The 19053-nt window shown below is 34.4% G+C and overlaps 3 protein-coding genes across 8 annotated transcripts; all 3 read right to left on the bottom strand.

Moving 5' to 3' along the window:
• Positions 1–821: 821 nt before the first annotated feature.
• LOC120280125 lies at positions 822–3471 on the bottom strand. Its single transcript, XM_039286865.1, has 6 exons — positions 3361–3471; positions 2947–3069; positions 2394–2483; positions 2097–2308; positions 1881–1928; positions 822–1250 (listed from the first exon to the last, which is right to left on the bottom strand). Exons 1-6 carry the CDS (start codon positions 3440–3442, stop codon positions 1125–1127), a joined length of 681 nt encoding a protein of 226 aa, XP_039142799.1. The 5' UTR covers positions 3443–3471; the 3' UTR covers positions 822–1124.
• Positions 3472–3806: 335 nt separating this feature from the next.
• LOC120281327 lies at positions 3807–7152 on the bottom strand. 3 transcript variants are annotated; one of them, XM_039288178.1, is made up of 5 exons: positions 6977–7152; positions 6659–6722; positions 6042–6509; positions 4862–5208; positions 3807–4431 (listed from the first exon to the last, which is right to left on the bottom strand). In XM_039288178.1, exons 1-5 carry the CDS (start codon positions 7067–7069, stop codon positions 4213–4215), a joined length of 1191 nt encoding a protein of 396 aa, XP_039144112.1. In that variant the 5' UTR covers positions 7070–7152; the 3' UTR covers positions 3807–4212. The 3 variants fall into 3 exon arrangements, with proteins under 3 accessions (XP_039144112.1, XP_039144113.1, XP_039144114.1); XM_039288179.1 differs by having other exon boundaries at positions 6042–6506; XM_039288180.1 differs by having other exon boundaries at positions 6659–6745; positions 6977–7073.
• A 512-nt stretch (positions 7153–7664) lies between these two features.
• On the bottom strand, positions 7665–15510 carry LOC120281359 (protein MICRORCHIDIA 6-like). Of its 4 annotated transcripts, none has more exons than XM_039288204.1 (20): positions 15406–15510; positions 13752–14102; positions 13509–13583; positions 13379–13413; positions 13135–13213; positions 12925–13014; positions 12779–12854; positions 12564–12636; positions 12303–12437; positions 12104–12202; positions 11697–11798; positions 11473–11619; positions 10723–10815; positions 9623–9674; positions 9345–9456; positions 8791–9020; positions 8615–8718; positions 8303–8376; positions 8062–8104; positions 7665–7929 (listed from the first exon to the last, which is right to left on the bottom strand). In XM_039288204.1, exons 2-20 carry the CDS (start codon positions 14092–14094, stop codon positions 7828–7830), a joined length of 2064 nt encoding a protein of 687 aa, XP_039144138.1. In that variant the 5' UTR covers positions 14095–14102; positions 15406–15510; the 3' UTR covers positions 7665–7827. The 4 variants fall into 4 exon arrangements, with proteins under 4 accessions (XP_039144138.1, XP_039144139.1, XP_039144137.1 ...); XM_039288205.1 differs by having other exon boundaries at positions 15438–15507; XM_039288203.1 differs by lacking the exon at positions 15406–15510 and adding an exon at positions 15274–15354.
• Positions 15511–19053: the final 3543 nt, after the last annotated feature.

Raw genomic sequence — 19053 nt, 5'->3', positions numbered from 1 at the left:
AATGTGATAATAATGATGACGTGGCGTGTCAAGGGATAGCGTGAAGGGATGGGTTCGGCGGCCGAGACGCATCACGTGGTCAAGGGATGTATACATACTACGTGTGACTAGCGTGGGCCCAGGGGTCCCCAATAACTAAGTATCTTCGATATTTCCGCCCATATTTTTTTTTTTCCATACAAACTACAGTTTAAAAGATATTTTATTTTATCTTAGAAGTTGAAACTTGGAGATAGATCTAGATCACATGCAGTATCAATTTTTATTTTTTTAATGAAAAACGAGAATTCACGGTTAATCGTGGTGGTATTGAGAGTGACGTGGGTGGCTAGATAATTGAATTGAAAAAGAGTGTTTCTTTTTCCCACGAGAAAGAAACAAAAGAGATAGAACAGATGGCTTTTGCTTTGCGACCAAGGAAAAGCAAATGAGACTGAGATGTGGCGAGACATTAGCCTACCAGAGAAGCAATCAATCCACATCCCAATTTACCAACTGGAACAATGAAGCCATTGTTGCAGCACCTTTCTTTCTAAAATGTTAACAAAAGAAGGGCAGATTGAGCCATATGCCTGCTCCGGCACATGACCTGTTTGTGCTTAGCTTGGATGTTCGTCATACACACAATAGTAATGCCCATTATTTCTTATTGATTGAGAGTAAGATTTACGATGATACCACTGTAACTGTTTCCTGACTCCTGAGTTAACTGATGCACATTAAGATACTTCAATTAGTTGACATAATAAACAACAACAACAACAAGATGAGGATTGCTCATTTCTCTACAAACTAGTTGCTCTAAGAATCAACCAGAATGGTTGTTCCAAATTCTGCTATTTAGATTAAGAATAATCCATCTCCAAAAAAATATGCATCATGGCTCAATGGTTGATTGCCCATACATGAATTTACAACAAATGAACCTTCATAGATAGAGTTTATGAGCATTGACCATACAGACCCATATTTAATGCACGACAGGGAAAACGGTGGGGCTCGAAAGTTTATCTGCAATAACATCAACTTTGAAGGCATATAATGTTTTGTTGGTTGACATCCAAAAACAAAAATTGGCCAATCCACTGATCAAGGGGTAAGTGATTCTTCTACTATCATGGATCTCAAAAACTGAAATCAAACCACTCACCCAACATCCCGATTACAAAAAGCCTCTTGTGTACCAGTTCAACTTTGGCAACACAGAGAATTTTGTAGTCTTTGACTTGAACATTCTTCAAGTAAAGCAACTGCATGTACACACATTTAACGGAATCAGTGATAAGTGTAGGCTGCTGTTTGTAGAGTTCATGGGTTTTGCCAGAGAGAAGTATCATTTTAGAGTTGGGAAATGAAAATGTTTTGAGCATTGTACCATGCATAATATAAGCTGTGAACAATATTATCAACATGAATCATTGAATCTATATCACACATGCATGCTACAATATTTATCCCAAGCAACAACTAGAGGCTAAATACTCTCACACATGAATAATGTTGTTGGCAATACCACATTTTTGCAAAATTGTACAGAAAAATCATACCAAAGCACTCTCCCTCTAATTGCATTTTAATAAAATACATAATGAAATGAAAAATATTATCAAGAATTTTCTTCTCCAAATTGTTCCTACTTGGTGAAAAGCACACAACACACTTTTCCATCATGAATAACAACAGTATTTGATCCAGCAATTATGGAACCTTTGGTTATGCCAATGAGAAATCAAAGTATCAATGGAAAGTAGATGGCATGAAAATTTTAGTTGTTTCCAGTAATAACAGGTAGTTCATTAATGCTTCCGTCTTACCATTCAATAATAGTCATCAAAGTAAGAATAATATAAAATGAGAAAACAACTCAAGATGTCCCTCACCTTTGTTTTATAGAAGCTTGGGTCTGCATGCATATCCCTCTGCCGCAACTGCAACATTTGAAAATTGTAAATATGAATCTAACATAACAAAACAAGGCAAATCCCAGCTTTTTAAATGTCTGGGTGTTTTCTATAAGCACAAGAGCACGACCCACAACAAATACAAAGTGAGCACAGCAAAACAACGCAATCAAACAAGACAAGCATCCAACTGACCTCTTCAATAAAAATATAAATAGACAAAGGGTTGGGCCTTGTGCAGAACAGAAGAAGAAAAAAATCAATTGCAACAGCAATAGGATGCCCCCGTGAGTATAATAATACAAAGGCCAGAAGAATGGGCAGCTGAATTTTTCTCATGAGAGACCAGAATCTATTTGTTTCCCTTCTCATAGCTTCCGTGGTCTCTCCCGAGTCTGAGTGATAATCTGCAGTTTTGGAATTCAAAAAATCATCTCTAGCTACATTAGTAGAGCACGATGGGAGTTTAAACTACTAGATTTGCTAGCTCACCTGCCATAGCATGAGCAACACTTGACTGAGTACACGCCAGTCCCGTTGCAACTGACAAGCCGACACAACTTCCAAAACATACTTTCCTTCCTGGAAGGAAGCAAATACAGCCAGCCAAATTATATGTAGAACTGAAGGAAAGTCAAACAAAGAAAAAGAAAATGTTAAATAGCATCTCTGTTTAATGGCGTACTAAAACAAGATAGTTGTTAGAGTGATAGTATATGTGTATATGTACTCTTACATACCTTGTATATATTGTATATGTATATACTCTATACGTACATCACTCATGTATATTTATATGGGTTGTTTGGGTTATTTGCCCTAACTAACGAAGATACACTTCTTCTCTCATATTTCCTTTCAAAAGAGATGAAGAACACGAACAGATCAATGATCTACTTTTTAAATTGCAATTTGCAAACAATAATGAAGGTTGATAAACTCCAATTAAAATGTCTTTCTTGTTCATATAATTAAAATTTTTATGAATATTTAGTAATCTATATCAAACAAGCAGAACAGAAAATAAATACAGCTTTTATCTCACCCATGCCGCCCGAAAGGTTTAAACTTTGCATAAGTTTTCTTCGCAGTCCGAGAATCTTGTGAGATTTAGGCGAAATCTCAAGGCTATTGAGGCGTATGTTTGACAGTCCACATCTACAACGCTCTGCAAAACAAGCAACAAACAACAAAAGAAATTTGACAAATGTGACACCCAAAAAACAGAAACTTTATGATTTCAAAGGCGATCACTTTTCATTCCCTTTCTATGTAATCACACATGAAAGTAGCAGGGCACATTAAATCTTACCTTCAAAGAAATGATGGATAAAACGCATAGATTAAGAAATCAAACGATCCAAGAGTGGATTATAAACAATATATATTAAAAAAATTGGGAGAAAAAAAAAAGAAGAAGAAGAGGGAGATAGAGAGAGAACGAGGGAAAGAGCCTTACGTGGGTTTGGGGATAAGAAGAGAGTTGGATTTCGCCGGAGAGAGGCCATGAAGGGGGTCGCTAATCTCGCCAAGCTAGACATCTCCGCTAAAACTCTCGCGGCTCAGCGCCACGCAGTGAAAGCGGATGATGAGTAATACCAAATCGGATCGGGCGAATCACAAACCCGACCCGAAATGAAGTTCGGGTCGGGTCCGGGCTAAGGTCACATTAAATCACATTACATTGACACCAGTAACAGTGTTGGACGGGAACGGAGTCTTTAGTTCAGATCAACCACGTGCGAGTTTCATGTGGGTTGCAACTTAATATTTATAGAAATCAATTTCAGATTAAAGATAATAACATTAGAAACATCAGTTTCATTCATGGACAAGCCCTTGTTGAAATATCAGAAGAACAAAATAATAATATGAAAGAGAATGCCTCATAAAACACCAAAGATATGTATTTTCCAATAGAGGTTTTCTATTCACTGTTGTTAAAACTTACAAATAGAGAAGACTGAAGCAAAAAAAATACATTGTGAGAGAGTGCCTTCAATGTTTCAAACGAGGCTGTACACAAAGCTGGGAAATAAAAGACAGAGCAAACATTTTCTTTTGTATGAATGCTATAAAATAAAATCAACTTATAAAACACTAAGCTCTACCACCTCATTGATCATCTTGTTTTGACAGCTTCAAAGTTCAGCTCTCCAGAAAAATAAATTAACAATGAATATGATCTCTTGGTTTCATCATCCTAACTTCTAACTGTAACACATGGGATAAGCATTGGAGGGATCTGATCCTCAGCCAAGTGTTGTATACGAGAAGGATAGGATCATTGATGAACCTACATGAACAAATATCAAGAGTCTGGGATAACTCGTGAAGCTGGAAGGAATCTCATGAGGAAGCTGGAGAGGGACCAAATGCAAATAACCCCAAGGATTTGGAGAACACTTAGTAGAGTTCCCAGGGAACTATTGATTGCCAGAATTTGTGGTGTCATCTCAGCTCCTCTTACTGAGAAGGACAGTGCTGTCACCAACTGGGCAGCTCGATTCAATTGATGCAACCTATAAACCTTTATAAACCAAATGAGATAGTGTCAAGTAAGCATGTAGGATAATTAATGCAATATCTTATTTATAAGTACATTCGGAACACATTAAGAATCTAGGCCAGGTTAAAACAAAGGTTATGATACAACTCTGTAAAGTAATGATGTAATAATACAGGGGTACACCTAACATAGTGCAGATATTCAAATTAACATCATAATAGTAGAACTAACGGATCAATTATAACAGAACAGACTTCAGATTACCAAATTCTAGAAGTACGTTTAGCATGATCAGAAAAGGTCAATGCATCCAAACAACCAGTGAGATTACTCCTTCTCAAATGCCAGATCATGTAATTCTAAATCTAGTGCCACAAGTGTGTTCATGGAATTTTTAAGAACTAATTGTTAAATAGCAAATAGAGGTGTGCCATTTGCATTGACTAATCACCTGAAAAATGACAGGAATGACTGACCAAGCCGGTGACCTCCGAAACCGAGCATACTGCTCAAATGCAAATTGCACAACGAGTCCTACCAAATAAGGTGCAAGAGTAGCTGAAGCTGCTGGCCCAGTCCATGGCCAAACCATGCCCATTGTCACAAGAGGTATTATGAGGCTAAGCACAAAGGTTGCTACGGAAGATATACGAAAGCCAAGCTTCAATTTTGACCAAACATAAGTTTTAGGCTCGGCTTGCACTTGATGCAATGGTCTCCAAACACGATCAATCAACATCAGAAAGATTGCAACCCCTCCATAAAAAAGGGCTTCCGTGAAAAAGAGTATCAGAAAATCTGCCAATCAGGAGCATGTTGGGACAATGTTAATGATACACCTGGGCTTGGAGTTTGATATTCAAAATTCACCAATTGGTCAAAGTTAGGTCTAGTAAAGCAAGTTAAACTAAAACCAATACAGCTTCACAGGCAAAGAAAGAAATAGTACGACTAGCACCTATTGATCTACAAGTTCATAGATATATACTACTTTAAATAAATAAAAAGCCAAAACATAAAATACCACTATCAGTACTCACGGTTTAACAAGCATATAAACCTTTCAGTGCTGAAAAATATCAATAATTTAACTTGATTCAGGCAGTAAACTCGTCCCTCCGATGCTAAAAGATAAGTATCCATTTTTTTGACTAAAGATATCACTTTTAAGGCAAGTACTATCAGCTTTATCAAGTTAAATACAACTAATTCACTGCTTCATCTTTGGGTGATGAACAAGACAAATTACGATTCTGCACAAAACACTTCCCCTCCCAAAATGCAAAGAAGAGCGATTTATAAGAAAAACCATGGCAGGTTCTCTTCATTAAAATCCTGCAAGTGGCCAGTAACTTGATTTTACATCCAGCATTTATATTAACCACCTTTGAGGATTTCACTAAAACAAGCCTAGAGAATGAATCCTTCAATCCAAGCCACTATTCTTTTTTCAAACAAGAAAGCAATAATTTCAGTATGTCATCTAGCCTATTCAATAACAAGCTTGTGCAATTTGCTAGACTAACTACAAGTTCAAATAATTTCGAATAAATCAATTAATTTCTCAGTAAATACTTTACTAGTGCTAACTTCTAATAATAAAAAACAAAAAGAGAAAGAGGAGATAACACCTGTTAGAAGAGAGTCTTCAAATACAGTAGAAAATATGCTCCGCAAGTAAAGTGATGGGAGAACTAAAAAGGCCACCAGGACAGTCGGACCAATGAACCAGAAAATTCTCGATGTTTCTTTACTTGGGACAGACACAAGGACCTCAGTACTTGGCCTTTGGTAAGGAAAACCATGAAATGTGATGAATCCCGGCTTCCCCTCAGTTCTTTGACCAGAAACATACATATTTGAAGTGTCACTTGAGAAAGAATCTTCTTCTTTATCTTCCTCTTCTTCTTCATCATCATCATCACTATCTTCTTGTTCTTCTTCTTCTCTGGCAACAACATGCAACTTTTCCAGGTCTGTATCAACTGAAACCGATTCATTACAAGATGCTTTATCGCCAATAGCCGCAAAAGGGACCCATCGCCTTCGAGAACATAATTTTACATTGGATGACCAATGCAATCGACCCGAGTTTCCTACTAGAATTTACACTAAATAGATTAAAAAAGTGGAAACAATTTTACATTGGATGCTTTGCTTGTTGTCAATATCAGCAAAGGGGACCTGAGTTTCCTACTTGATTGAGTTTCACTACATCATGCATTCAACACCAAACTAAGAAAGATACCATGAATACAATTGATCTGCTGAACTTCCAGTCTCTTGCCTCCAAAACATCTCCATTCACCACACTGAAAGAACCGAGACCAATTCACTACGTTGGAGAATATTAATAATAGTAAATCATGTCATTCCAGAGCCAGATGATGATGATGATGACATTATGCGAGATTGAACTCAATCAAGTCAAAGATAATAGCATGCATGTTCATGCATTTACGATTCTGATTAGCAAGCGATTGAAATTCACCAGAGATTTTTTAGAATCCGATAACAAACACGAAATACAGAATCTTGTAAAGATTAAAAAAATAGAGAAAATTACCTTGATGTTCTTGTGAGTAGATGAGGAAAATGAAAGGGGGGATTTGGAAGCCCAGTTCAAGAGAGAAGAAGAAGCAAGCGATGAAACCGCCATGAATGAAGAAAAACGCCTCTTTTTCTCACTCTTTGAAGCCTGCTGAGAAAGAAGAAGCACAATGGAGAAGAGTTAGTGGAGCCTTCCGGGCCATTGATATTATTGATTAGATCCTGACCGTCCCTTTGTATCGACTCTCAGGAGACTTTGAGCACGCCCAACCCAAATGTCTTTTTCAATTCGATTACTAATAAAAGTATTATAAAATTCCATAAAATTATCCAAATTTTATTTATTGTTTTAAAAAATAAATACAAATCTTGTTCTTATCATAATCATCATTGATAGAATTTATAAAATTTTTAAGTGATAAATAAATGCATGCCATTCGTAATGACAAGCCATGACATTTAATTTAACAATAAGTACATATTATATATGTGCATATATCCTCCACAATTAACGTTTTCATCACATTTATTTATTTATTTTTAAAAAAGTCTTTTACACCAAACCAAATTGGTTGAGAAAATAACAAATTAGTTACTGAGAAAAGAAGCCATTGAATTTTATTTTATTTTTTTAAAAAAAAAGGGTGCAGATGCAATCAAAAGTGCTAGTTCAGAAAAAAAAAAACAAAGATGCACCAAAAGCACAAAAAGTAAGTGGATCTGCAAAAAGGATTTACATAGCATGATTTTCTACATCTTGCTGTACATTAGCCTGAATGATTTAGTGATATGTATACTACCTAACTGTACTCAAAATTAGTTAAAATGGAATTTACACCGTATTAGATTTCTATGTAAACTAAGGATCTACAGCTTCTCCACTTTTGAGTGATTTCGTGATTGATACTCAATAGACAACTTCTCGTAAGCTTCCTGGACAATTTGCAACTCAAGTCTGAGATATTGTTCCTGCAAACACAACACAAACAGAGCTTCTTTAACTCTAAAAAGGAGATTTAACATTTTAATCACAGAAATTAGTTTATTTAGTTAGTCATCTCAGTCTTTTATGAACATAAGATTTAATCTAGCAGACTCTACCTTGAGCAACAGTTCTTTAGTGTTCATTTCCAGATCTGCACACCTGAGTCAAGCCACAAAGGATAAAACAAAAATTTTAAATTCTAGCACTAAATATGATTGATTAGAAGAGTTTATATATATATATATATATATAAAGCAGCAGCAGCAGCAGCAGCAGAAGCAAAACAGGCCTACATAGTCCTAAGAGTACATTAGGAACAATTCAACGTCATAAAAAACACTGAACATGTGTATTTACTCTGCGCAGAGCTTCTCATTTTCTTGTCTCATGATTATCGACTCTTGGGTTCTCATATGAGTAGGCTGCCTGACCTGTTGAAAGAAGAACAAGATAAGAAAGCATGAACACATGTCCACCTGAAGAAGGCATACACAAGCATGCCAAGTATGCACATACAAAGAGTACTCCAATATATTTTGAATGTCCTGCAGGAAATTCACAAAACATGTCTAAAGAGAGACCATGTCACTTGCAGGCTACATGAGTAGATGGAAATTACAACAAAAAATGGGAATGAAATGGTCAGAGCAGGCCAGACAGATAGCAAACCTTCATCTTGCCATTGCTTGCAACTTCAGTGGGTGTTCCATTGATTACAGCCTGCTTCTTAAGTGATTCCCTTATAGGCATCACACCATCATGTTTCCTTTTATCTGAAAACCTCCATGGTCAGCAACAAGAAACACAAGAGTGTCATACTGCTTACCACAAAAAACTAAACCTACTTGTCAGGAAAATGTCATTGCCGTTCAGCACAGGATGATGTGAATTTAGCTCAGAAGAAGATACTTCTGAAGCAGCAGCGGCAGCAGGAATTTCTCTTAAAGGTCTTGGATTGACATGTGCGCTGGATTCTACTGAATGTTGCATAGGATATGCAGGCACAGAACTTGATGGTGGCAAAGAAGGTGGAACTCTCTTTGTCCGATAGCCAACCAGATGACAATGTAAATCCCTAACAAAATTGAGAACACAATCAAAAAGAGTTCATTCTGCAGGCTCTAATATATCATTTATTTCTCTGAGTCATTCACGCATAAAACAAGCATAGACCAATGCAGTGTTAGGTCATGTGGTCTTAATGGTTTTGCTATACAATTGTTGCACGCATTTTCATCAAAAGTTTCAGGGAGTGAATGCTAGAGTCAGCCACGGTTTGTACCAATCAATTATTCATCAAAAGCAATCACTTCTGGCTGATAACAAACTGAACATTACAAGCAATATATGGCTTTCTCCATAAAGATCATTGACAAATTATCAATTATATTCAGCTTACCAGTATTCGGTGGTCATCTCTCTCAAGCGACCAACAAGTCTCTGGTAAAGGGTTGACCTCTCAAAATCTTGTTTATTGTGGGTGGGTTTAATGAAATTTGCTTCAAGAACTCCTAAGAACAATGAAACAATACAAAATTCTTTAATTCTAAAGAGCTGGGTCTCAAAAAAAGCAACTTTGACAAACATATATATATACACACACAGGAACTGTCAAAAAGAGTGCTCCTGGTTGTATCGGACAAAATACAAAGCATTCACAGTTCAAAAGATTCTTACCAGCAACACCTTTGCCCTTGCCATTTGTGGAGGAAACAACTGGAAGAAATGGCTGCAGAGAACAAAAATAAAGGATCTTAAGATATGTTACACTTCTTCTTGAAAAGTATCAAGAAAATGAGGCAATCATTGGTGGACAGTCATATTGAACACTAAATCATCAAACAAAACAATGAACTTGCTTGGACACAGCGGATAAAAAGAATGGTCATAATGAACTAGCATCAGGCATCAAATTTTCAATCTGTAGGCATGGTTGATTCATGAATAGAATCAAATTAAAGTAAAACCAAAATTATTTTCCTTCTTAAATTTTTATGTCTAACCTATGATAGCATTGTGGCCTTGATTGAAAGCACCACAACTGGACTCAAGAATACAAGTACATGAATTGCACCCAAAATGTGATTAAAAAAATAAGTTTCACAACAACAAACCGTCAAGTAGTTAGCTACATGAACCCATCCCTTCCATGTTGCTCTATCCAGGGCCAAAAGACTAGATAAACCAAATATGGCTGTCATAAAGTTTCTACTAAACATTTTAGATGTACCTCAGGCTCTTCTACGATCCTTCACCCGAAGAGCTTCCACCTTTCTATGAGAGCATCTACTGATTATCTTAAACGATTCTCTCTTACCTTATCATTAATAAGTGTCACACCCAATCTTTTTCAAATAAATATAACCTTAGTTGATCTTTCATAGGAATGCTTGACATCCATCTCAATCTTAGAGGTATTATATAATCACATAAAAACTCCAAAAGCTCTCCTCCGTTTTACCCAACAAACCTTAATCCTATTTAACTTTCTAGGAAAAAGTCCATAAAACCTCTGTTTTCTAATTTCTTTTTTCCCTTTTTTTTGTTGAAGAATTTAAATTATGATAAGCTCCTTCAAAACAAGTAACGGAGCTAGAAAATCACATTCTAATATTGCTTGCACAGCAATCTTTTTATAGGATAGAAATATAACAATGAGTTTAAAAATCTCCCTGTCGACCATCTCTTGCAAATTAAAAAAGAAGAAAGAAGAGAGAGAGAGAGAGAGAGAGAGAGAAAAGAGGGAGGAGGAGGTGCGAAGGGAATGCAACTCTCACCAATATGAGCCGGTTTTTGTGATATATATTAAAACCATGAACATCAATATTTGGGGAGCCTTCCAAGTACCCAATAATGGTGTTGATCTCACCCTGAAACATAAAACAAAAGCAAAAGGCATGGTGAAAACAAAATATCAGCAAATGTGACAAAGGCAGAGGTTTTTAGGCAAGCAAATTCAGTTTTTCTTTTCTATCAGAACACATGTGCTCAAAGTTGCTAGAAGCAAACTAAACACATTTCTGGACACATTTCAACAAAAAAGCTTAAGCTAATAATGAGAGAGCCAAACTTGTATATTCAAAAGGTAAGAAGAAAGACTTAGCACAGAACATAAGCCTTGAGTAATAGAAATTTGTTTTACTAACATTTCACACTGCCTTCTCAGAACTATGGCTTAAGAAAGAGCTTAGAACAGATAACATGATGAATCTTAACATCACAAACTGAATTTTAAATTAATTGATCTAATTTCAGATCAACTGATCCACTAGCATATGCTAAGATAGACTGACCGTTGAAATAGAAACAGAAATTATCTAAACTAAAGAGTAACCTAAAAAATTAGACCAGCAAATATCTGAGAGAAAAAGAGCACAATGGAGTTTTGAAAAACATGCATATGGTTAAGCAAGAAGGAAAAGAACCCTAGACTGCTACTCAGATGAAACGAATGAAAAGGGTGATCAAATCAATTGAAAGAGCCAAACAAGATAACCATTACTACTAAAAGATATAACAGGACAAACCTCCATGTTCCCCAAGAGTTGTGGTCTATACTTGATACCTTCACGGAATTTGAGATCATTCACAATGTAATGAGGGTCAACAACATGACCACGCAAAATAATCCTAAAGTTCATCGGTAAATGCAGATATAAGATGGATGAATAAGCCTGTCAAATAAAATATGAATCAATACATAAGTGACTGTTTTTTTTTTTTTAAATGCAGTTATGATGTCAAGACTTACTCGAAGAGAATACCATAATTGAGTTGCGACATATTTCTGCTTTTGTATTTTTGAAACAGTTTTTGACGGCAGCATTTTATGTCCACCGCTAATCATCACATCCTACTCAAAAACAAGCAAAATTAAGTTGATTCATTCATAGTATTTAGGTGAGCATACTGTGGCATAACTAGAGAATGAACTTAATTATTTGCAATTTTCACATTTTCCTTTTGAGGTCCTTCAATAAATAGAAATAGTAGACAAGAGAAGTTCAATAATCATTAAAAAAAAAAAAAATCATATTCATTGGATTTTTTCATCACAAAGCATTATTTAAGAAGCCCATAAAATGGCCTGAACATGCAAAAAGATATTTCAACCAGAGCTGGCAAGTCCTATAAGAGCAAAAGATGAGAAATGCTTACCTTTGCATCAGATTCGAAATCAAGCTCCATCTCTCCATCATCATTATTCCATAGATTGAAGATGACAATCTTTGTGCCATGAGATCCTATGTCTTCAAACTGCTTGTTAAATTCAAAGTGCTAATGAGCTCGGGACTTGGAATATACATGAATAGTAAATAGTGGTTATTTAAGATGAAGATATTGGTTGCTTTTTTACCTGCTTCAACAATTCACCTTCTGTAGAATAGGGAGACCATTTCAATAGAAGAGATAAATTAGAAGTGAACTTCTTTTGGCTATAACAAGCTAACATCCCATATTCACCAGTCACTGGATCAAACTTATAGTCAACCTGCAGCAAAGCAAAATCCTTCAGGACATTCCAAGAAGCTCAAAATGCTGTTAGCCTGTTATACAAGTAACAAAACAAAAGGAAAGAATATTTCCTAACATAAAAGAAAGGCAATAGCAAGCTTACCACAGGAACAATTACATCATCACAACCAATTTGCCTCAGAGAGGTGTACGAAAGGATACCAACACTTTGAGTCCTGACAGAGAGGAGAAGATATCAGTGGATTAGTGACTTGAAACACACTAACAGATTTTCAAATTCATGGACATGAGCTGGTCATATTGACTCCATGGCAAACATCATGCAACATTTAGCAGCTAATAAGAACATCAACTGACCCTTGGCTCATACTGCGGCTAAATACAACTACATCTGCACCTAGTCGCATGGTGCTGGTCTTGAAACCATTTCCATCTGGACAAAAGTTCCACCCATCAGTAAAATAAAAATAAATAAACAGAAATGAGAAGTGGATGACCCATACACTGGCCAATCGAAGAATCTAAAAGTTTATTTGAAAATCCAAAGCTCATGCAACGCCGCAGTGATCCTGGGTCCATTCCACCTCCATCATCTAATTTTCAAAATTCACATGAAATATTTAAATCAGTAAGAAATTATAAAGTAAAACAAAAGGAAATATTCAGAACATGAGACCTCTTTGTCGCTCCAAAACCAAAAGGGTACAATATACCTCTTATCAGCAAGGCTGGACTTCCATTTTGTGGATTTATGTTTTTATCTAGAGCAACAAATGTGGCCCCATTATGCACCTGAAAATTAGAAACCAATCAGAAGCACAGGCGATTATGTTGCTTAATTGAGGTACATATCAACTATGGTACTAGATAATTGCAACAGTCTATTTAACAGCCAAAATCATATAAAGTAATTTTCCAGAGTGCCTTTTCAACTTTCACAAGATATTTTTTAACTACCTCATCCAATGCATTGTCTAGCAACTCGGCTATGGCTGCAACATAAAAATTGGGCACACATGAATCACATTGAAGATACATGAGTCAAAAAGATTAAACAAAATAGATAAGGAAAAAACTTTTTGCACACCACCAAAAGCCCATTTATGTGATGTAGCATTTGAATGAAGAAACTTAGGATGTACTTGCATTCGATTTTGGCCATCTGAGGAGCAAAACAACAAATAGAAACTTATAAAAATGTTAATGAAACTGGAATGACATAAAAATAAAAAAAAAATACAAATAAATTGATAAGGGAAGCTTTGAGGCTGGGGGAATTAAAGGATCTTCAAATTTTGTATTATTGGAAATTAGTATGAAAATGATATACCATCATAGGTCGGTCCAAAAGGTATCACAGGTTCATAGTCTCCAGCAATCCAAAATTGTCTGCAAAGTGGCGCAGAACCAGGTAAGGAAGTTTCAAAGTCAACTCCATTGGCTGAATGAGCTAATTGGCCTGTAGCCAAGAAACCATTCGGAATATTCAAACTTTCCACTGGAGCGAAAACTTCTCTAACAGTATAATCTCCAAAATCTGCTTGGTGAATTGCAATTGCAGATCTTGCCTTTTCCTTGATTAAACCTAAATGTAAAATAGATGCACCTCTTGCATCTTTTACTTCAGTTTCATCATCATCATCACATAAGTCAATGATCTCTGCCAAGTTCATCTCATAGCCTGCACAATGCACATATATATGTATGTAACAAACATCCTCAAGAGAGGTATAATGTGAACAATAAGTCATTTGCAAAGACAGACATCTGAGTAAGGATTATTGGCATAATTGCAAATTACCAGCTTATCTACAAACCAATGAAGCAGATATTCAATTGCATACTGATTAATCCATAACAAGCACCATCAATAAAGATTTCAAGCATAACATCACTGAGATCGTAGTCTCCTAAGGTTGCCTATATTTATATCAGTGACAATCACAATTGGATAGCAGTTAAGAAATCAAAGAAGGACTGTAAGTAATGCTAATTTTTTTTTTACAACCAAACAAACAGCAGATTTTGGCAATAGGCTCTTCACATTTGACAAAAAAAAAACAACACAATACAATCGAACAAGGTAATGAAACTGAATAAATATATTTTGAGTGCCCAGCACTACCTAGTATCCACCAATAATACAACAGAGCCTTGTCGAGGTTCAAAGATGTATATTTCTGCAGCAAATTTACATGTAAACATGTATATATAAGTTAAACCTTTCTATACTTCACTGACTTCACAATTGACTACTAAAGAAGAATGGTGAGTGACTACACAACACAACCATCCTATATTTTGTTTATATACGCGCTTACAAGCACGACAGTCACTGGAAGAGCAAATTGTCCTCGCAACTATTGGGAAGTGGTCCCTTGTGGTTGGTTATTTTGGAGATGAAAAGGATTTGCAGATACAATTTTTTTTATTTTATTATTTTGGGATCAAGCCCAGACTTTTAAGAATTGTGAAATCCTTAAGCTGCAGATCCCTCCCAACTCCCAAGTCCAACCAAACACACCCTTAACTCAAAAAACAAATCTCTTTTCAACTCTCCAAAGAGTGAAAATCACAGTTTTCTATAACAAACACCTCACACCAAAATGTGGAACATTAAGAATAATGGTTTCCACCACCACCACCACCACCACCACCACCACAATTATGTGGCGAGCTAAAATCATGCCCATTAATGGAGTGGTTTTAAGCACTCCCTACTCCCCAATGAGGCTCCGAATGAAGAAGAAGAAGAGAAACAACTAGAATAAAAAATGATTGAAATGACAATAATCAATGAAAAAAAAGAAATTATTTAAAACAAACAAACAACATTAACAAGCGGTTAATACCACCTATTTGAAGTCGGTTATATAAATCCTTCCTTCCCATACTACTCAATCACAATCAAAAACCAAAACATTGCTTCAAAAACAACCTCCACATCATCCATCCCAAACCAAAACTTAAATCAAAAATCATACCAAAATAGCTGAGTAGTGAGAATTGGGACTACCAGGTCCGGAGGAGAACAGAGATTCCCTAATGAAAAAATAATATAAATAAATAACACATAAGGCAAAAGTGATGGGGATGTTGGGTATATATAATGACGAAAATTGAATAAAATATATATATATATATATAGAAAAAATTTTAAAATCCCGAATAATAAATAAATAAATAAAATGGTAACAATGAAAAGTAACCCCTACAGTTTTGGAAAAATGCCAAAAAGAGGGGGGGCCTGGTTGCTATGCTGGGCCATAGTGGGTGGGTGACAGCTGTGCGTTGGAAATCCGCAGCTGTTTCTTATAGACGAAGATTACGCCGCTAGTTGGGAAAACGCGATTGAATACTGCCTTTATGGCCCAATATCACAGTTCCACCAGCCCAGCCCAACTTCCCCGTGGACAAATTCAACTCCTTCTTAAAATATAGGTGACTGAGGTGAGATATTATAATAATAATAATCATATATATATATTTGGCATGGTTTGTCTATATTGTTAAAAAATTTATTATAGCTAATAAATATTTATATTAAAATTTTAAAGTTTTTGTTTTATTACCACCTTTACTTAGAGGTGAAATTTATAAATTATTAATATTTATATAAAACAAAAAATTAAATCATAAAATTTGTTTTTTTAAAAAATAAAATTAATTGAATATGATAAAAACGATAGGATAGAATATTTTTTATTATCTCCACCTAATTTTAGATTTCTCCTAAAATCTCGGGATCCTATTAAATGATCTTGAGATCAAAATACTTTCTAAGTGAGGTTTGCATTATTGATTATAATTTATAGCCACATTGAATAACTATATGTTGAAGATCCAACAGAGATAGTTAGGAGATCCCCTCTCTATCTCCTTCCATTAATTAAACTATAATTGCATTTGATCTTGTTTCCCATTTTATAATCACCTTAATAGCTATGTTCCATATCTTCTAAAATTTTCCAAATATATAAGGATTTGCAAGTCTCCCCAAACAAACACAAAAATAGGGAATAATAAACAATTGGTTTATAGCTTGAAAGTTCTGATTAACAATATACAACTACTAAGAAACTATAAAACTATTTATAAAAATAAATTATTTCATTTAAAAAATAAGACTTTTATTATTCAAAGTCAAAATACATGAATTGTTGGCATTTCTCAAAAAATAAAATAAAAAATAAAGCAAATATAATAAAATAAAAAATAAAGCAAAATACAATAAAATAAAATAACTGTGAAATAAGGGAGCACCTTGCTTCAATGTTTACTCAAAATGGTAATTTCTCCTCCTCTTACCAAAGGAAAAATATCATGTCTCCATGGAAGAGCAACAAAGAGAGAGGGATAGTGTGTAGTTTTCATAGATTTTACCTAGTTATCTTGGCCCAATCCTCTGATCATTTATGCAGAGATAAATGATAATTTTGTATCAAATCTGGATTACTCTCAACAAAAAGTCTATCTTATCTAATTTAATGTCTTTAAAGCTATAATTAATACTATTTATTGGATAAACATATCCTTAATTAAAACTTAAAATAAGTCATCTCTTAATTAAAGTCAAGCTTAAATGCACAATAATATATAAGTAAATAATCCTTTGCACACCTGATGTGATTTTGACTTGGAAAATGTTGAATCATTTTCTTTTAGGCTGTGTTTGATTGGCAACATGGAAAATGGCTGGAAAAGAAAATTTTTTCATGGAAAAATTTTACATGGAAAATAAAAAAAATAGTCGTTTGATTGGTATTATTTTATAGCTAGAAAATCAAAAATTTTCCATAGAAAATTCAGATTTTGTTGTTTGATTGATCTTATTTTTCACGGAAAATGAAACATTTTTCATGGGAAAACCCTCATTTGTTGTTTGATTGCATCAATTTTTTTTTAGAAAAAGTCACATTTTCTATGAAATTTTTTAAAAAAATTATTAAAATTATAAACAGCGCTACGTGAAATTGAATCTTACTATCAAAATATCGCCGATCTATTCACTGATCTAAATAAATTTATTTAAAGTATTATCAAGTTATATAATTTATCTTTTTTTTTTAAAAAAGTTATTTTAAGTAGAATTGTAATCTGGATAAATTTATTTAAAATATTATCAAATCATATAATTTATCTATTTTTTAAAAAAATTTGAAAGAAAAGAAAAAACTTTTCTTTTAATTTTTTTTTTTAAAAAAAGTTATTTTAAATATTTCAATAGCACGTTATTTTTCACATAGCCCCTTACGTTTTCTCTCAAAAACTTTTCCCAGGAATAAAAATAAAGATAAAGATAAAAATAACTTATCTTTAATTAAAAAAAGAAAAATAATCCAACTCCATTTAGTGGTAACTAACATATAACTAAGACGTGGATCAATCTTAACAATGGATTTATAAAAATTATTTTTTATTTATTATATAATATAAGAATAGATTGGTAATAATATTAAAAAATTGTTACATCAGTGTTCATTTCATTTGTAAGTGAAGGGAAGTCAGGAAGCGAGAAGTGTCACTTCTCTGAAGTGGGAGAAGTGATATCACTTCTGGATGAAATTCTATGAGTTCAAAAAAACTTTAGAAATAAAAAGAAGTTAGTTTTTATAGATTGACTCACTTCCCCAACTTTTAGTTAAAAAAAATACTAAAGTGAGGGAAGTGGTCAGCACAAATGAACACCAGAAGTGGGGAAAGTCAGACCACTTCTCCTCACTTCCCCGCTTTTCTTGAAATGAACGCCCAGTTGAGGTAATATAACAGGTGAGATGAGTCATATCTTAGTTTTGTCATAATTACCATGAAACATAGTTAATGGGATCATTTCTCTCGTAATAACAAAGTGATAAATTTCAAGTTTGGTGGTTGCTCATTTGCAAAATTTTTTAGTCCCTAATTTTGTAGAAATCACTCTTTGAAGTGCCTTGCACATGAGTTTTTGGGGTTGCTTTGCAGGGAAATTGTCACTGGAATCACTTTTCAAAGATGGGCACGACTTAGCTGAAGTGCAATGGGTGGAGTTGGTGTAGTTACCAATAACATGATGACATAATAACTAATATCTAAACTTTAGTTTTCATTTCCTCTGTTTAACTCTTCTCTCCCGTTAGCTTTAATTGCTTCTCGAGATTCTACAAACAAGAAAGGGCACACTTCTTTCCCACTATCTTCTCTTAGTTCTTGAACTTCTACCTTTCCTCATTCTTCTCTTCTTCTCCCTCCAATTGTGTCAATAATATGTTTTTTTCTTATGCTTTTAAACCTGTCCAAAAAAAAAAATTAGCACGAAAAAACCAATAATCCAAATCCTCTCTGTTCTTAAACCCAAGCTAAAGGATCAACTAAGAAGATTCAAATTTGAAGGTAAAGCTGAAACATCTCTTTCAAAATTTATTGATGAATGGAGGTATCTATTACTAGTAAATTTTGTATTTATTGGTTGTCTTATTACTACTTATACTACTAATTGTATTATAACTTTGGGAATAATTTTTATGTTTATTTTTTTGGAATTTTATTGCAGGAGTCATCTTCATGTGTGAACTCCTTGTTGACTGAACAAGCTTCCCAACATAAGTAATGTTGATTACATTAAGCAATTAGATTCAAAAGGTGTACTTATCAAG

This window comes from Dioscorea cayenensis, chromosome 17 (genome assembly GCF_009730915.1).
Source record: "Dioscorea cayenensis subsp. rotundata cultivar TDr96_F1 chromosome 17, TDr96_F1_v2_PseudoChromosome.rev07_lg8_w22 25.fasta, whole genome shotgun sequence".
Taxonomy (NCBI): Eukaryota; Viridiplantae; Streptophyta; class Magnoliopsida; order Dioscoreales; family Dioscoreaceae; genus Dioscorea; species Dioscorea cayenensis.
Note: the sequence above shows the minus strand (reverse complement) of the source record. Positions and strands in the feature narration are given on the sequence as shown.